A 3,332-nucleotide genomic window follows, 5' to 3' on the forward strand; every position below is an offset into this window, starting at 1 on the left:
ATATCTATTCCAAGATTTTTAAAATTATGAAAAGATAATGCAGATTCGAATTAATCAAATTTCTTAGTTAAAGAAAATAATTTTATGACATCTTTCGTACGTTACATACATCTATGTATATGTGAAAACAAGAAGCATACATCAAAATGTGTTCATTCGTACAAATTCTCATAATTGAATCTTGTCACGAGGGACATTATCGTGAGCATATGTAAATGCGTATAGCGGAAACTCGATCGCATTACATGAATCGCGTGCCATTTAATGTATAGCTCTCTTCGATGTGGTAGATATCGTTCGATTTTATCGATTACTTCGAAATTATATAGGACAGCAGGAAATTTATTCTTTATTTCACTCTTTTTTATATCGTACGTTATCTTGCATACTTTTTACGAGCGCATTAATTTTTTATTAAATTTTTATTAATTTTTTAATTTTTTATTATAAGTATTATTATAATATATTCGCTCAGTAATAAAAATTTTTAATATTATTATAATATATATATCCAAGTTTATTAAATAAATGTAATTTTTGTGTCTTTATATTGATTTATATATATTTATATATTACTCAGTTTATCTTACATACAACATTTATGATTCTGTAGAAATAAAAAATTCAATAACGACGGCGAAAGACGTCATGTTTAACTGAAAAAGCAATCTAGAATATAAGTTTTATTTGAAATGACATATTTTACTTTGGCAATTAAAGTGCAATACATTTACATAACATTCTGCTTAGGTGTTAAATAAATAAATTTGAAAAGTGTTCGAAAGAGTTAATTTTATATTATTAAAAATTTTCATTTTTAGATAAAAATACATGAGATATGCTTCAGACATTATAAAATGAATTAATCCTTCATATATATTGTTATATAAAATAGTATTGTAAAAAAGAAGCATCATGTAAGGTATTCTCAAGCAGCATACATAATTAGCGGAAGCGGTGAAAATTCTTAGCATTTTAATCTTCGGGAATCTTCGATCGTTTCGCTGGCATATTCCTCGACAATGCGTATTTCCGTTAGCGTTCGAATTCCTGATGTTTCTTCCTTCTACTTCTTCGGAATCGTCGATGAGGTTGCGTAATTCTGGTTTTTCAGCACATCCGCATTTTCTACAGCCCACTTGGCTGACCGCGTATTGTATCTGTAAGTATATGTATAATAGAATGATTTATCGTTTTTATAGATTATAGATTATAGATTATATTCTTGTAGATTATCTCGTCCGGCAATATTGATATTGATATTTACAATGTTGAGTATATATGTCACAGATTATCTTAAATTTGATAATATAAATTTTAGTTTTAGATATTCATAACGCAATTAATATAATTAATCTGGAGAAAAAATTCCCCAGAAACAAATAATTCTCTTCATCTCTTATTAGCTATTTAACTTCATCGAAAATACAAATGAAATACAGATTGGATATTATTGGTTATTATGTAGAAAAATAATTGATTATTTTATTTGATAACAATAGTTAGTCCTTTCAACAATTTTTTTTACAATTATCGACTCAATTAAATGTTATTGTTAAGACGAATATATTAAGAATTATCTTTTTTAAAGGAAATATATCATAAAAATATGAAGAAAAACATTAGACGATTTCTAATCAGAAGCAACAAGTATCACAATTGATTTGAGACGTTCCTAGAAATGGAATTGATCCAATCGTACCAATTATTTGTAGTCACTGGAGCGAGACAATTGGATCTCGCACAGTGTTCCAACAAATCTCACGTTGTACGCGATTGCGTAAGTTTCGAGGTCGTTACGATGAAGTTTTACGTACAGAATTTGATCATTTTTGAAACAAATAAAATCAAAATTTAAAAAAATAATTTAATTGCAGATGGAAAATGCGAAGATAGATAATAAAAATGAAACTATGAATACAGAATAACTGTTACTAAATGTACTTCCTTATAAGTTGCAAACTTTTAGCCAAACTTAGTTGACGTTGAACGTTTCTTTCATAAGATATTAAAGTATTTTCTTTATAGCTTTTAACAAAAAGCTACAAAGAATAAAAGCTTTTTTTTAAATTCTGCTACAAACAAATAAACAAGTTAACAAAATCGTATTCTTCTTAAATTTAAATAAACTTATTTTGGAATAAAAGTTCTAAATATTCTATTACATAAAATGTGATATTAAATATTGATAAAATGAGAAAAATAATTAATAAATAATAATACGATATAAATAATGATATCAATAATTTTGCTAAGAGAAAGTTGAAAACAAGATTAGTCAAAGAATTTTAGAAAAAATATACATTATATACATATATATATATATAAAATATATAATAAATATAGAATAATATAGAAATATTATTATAATATATATTATATATATTAGGTGTGGGAAAAAATTCGTGGCGTTTTTCCCGTTAGATGTAACGGGAAAAACGCCATGAATTTTTTCCCACACTTAATAAATATATTATATAGATCCATTTTAATCCAGTAGAATATCTAAAAATCTTAAATTTAAGAACAAAAATATTTCAGACAAAAGTTGCTCAATTGCAAGGGGAAAAGAAGTTGACTTTGGGTGACCTTAAGAAGATGTCCTTAAGGTCAAGTCAAGGTTACCTGCAATTTAAAAAAAAATTATATGTTTTCTTTACATAATGTTGTTTTTGTATATAATATCGATTCCTCCCTTATTCCGTATATAAAAGTATAATAAGTAGTAAGATAGAGATACTAAAAAAACTAATACGTTTACGAGATATTTTATATTTTATTCTGTTATTCAAATATTGATATGAAATATTAATTCCGTCTGCATCGCGGATATTTCATGCCAACACTAAAGTACTCCTAGTAAATCAGTTATAAAAAATTGGAAAAAATTTTGTTGTTGTTTTATATCTTTCTTTTGTATTCAACTTTTTGAACTCAGATATTACATTATTTTTTTATACAGCGAAATATATATTACTTTATTAAACAAATTTAAATAACCTTGACCTGACCTTATAAGACTCTTACCCAATCAGAAATGATAATGGAATCGACATCGAATCGACATCGAATCGACGTCGATTCGATGTCGAAAGTATCAAATCGATTGACATCGAATCGACATCGAGTCGATGTCGCTTCCATTATTATCATTTCTGACTGGGTATAAGAATTATCTTCTCAAAGTTAACTAAGGGCATCATCTTCTTTTTTCCCCCTTGTAACTGAGCAATTTTAGTTTGAAATATTTCAATTTTAGTTTTATTTTTGTCTTAAATGTAAGGATTTTAAGATATTCTATTGGAATTAAAATGAAGTCTCTCTCTCTCTCT

General features: G+C 26.2%; 1 protein-coding gene across 1 annotated transcript in view; it reads left to right on the plus strand.

Annotated features, from left to right (window-relative positions):
• Nucleotides 1-1,086: 1,086 nt before the first annotated feature.
• The window catches only part of LOC105619450 (sodium-independent sulfate anion transporter-like), a 25,136-nt gene continuing 22,890 nt past the window's right edge, over nucleotides 1,087-3,332 (plus strand). The window contains exon 1 of the mRNA XM_012200968.1: nucleotides 1,087-1,162. Coding sequence (XP_012056358.1) covers nucleotides 1,087-1,162 — 76 coding nt within the window. The remainder of the gene's footprint in view (nucleotides 1,163-3,332) is intronic.

Source organism: Atta cephalotes, assembly GCF_000143395.1.
Source record: "Atta cephalotes unplaced genomic scaffold scaffold00021, whole genome shotgun sequence".
In the NCBI taxonomy this organism is placed as follows: Eukaryota; Metazoa; Arthropoda; class Insecta; order Hymenoptera; family Formicidae; genus Atta; species Atta cephalotes.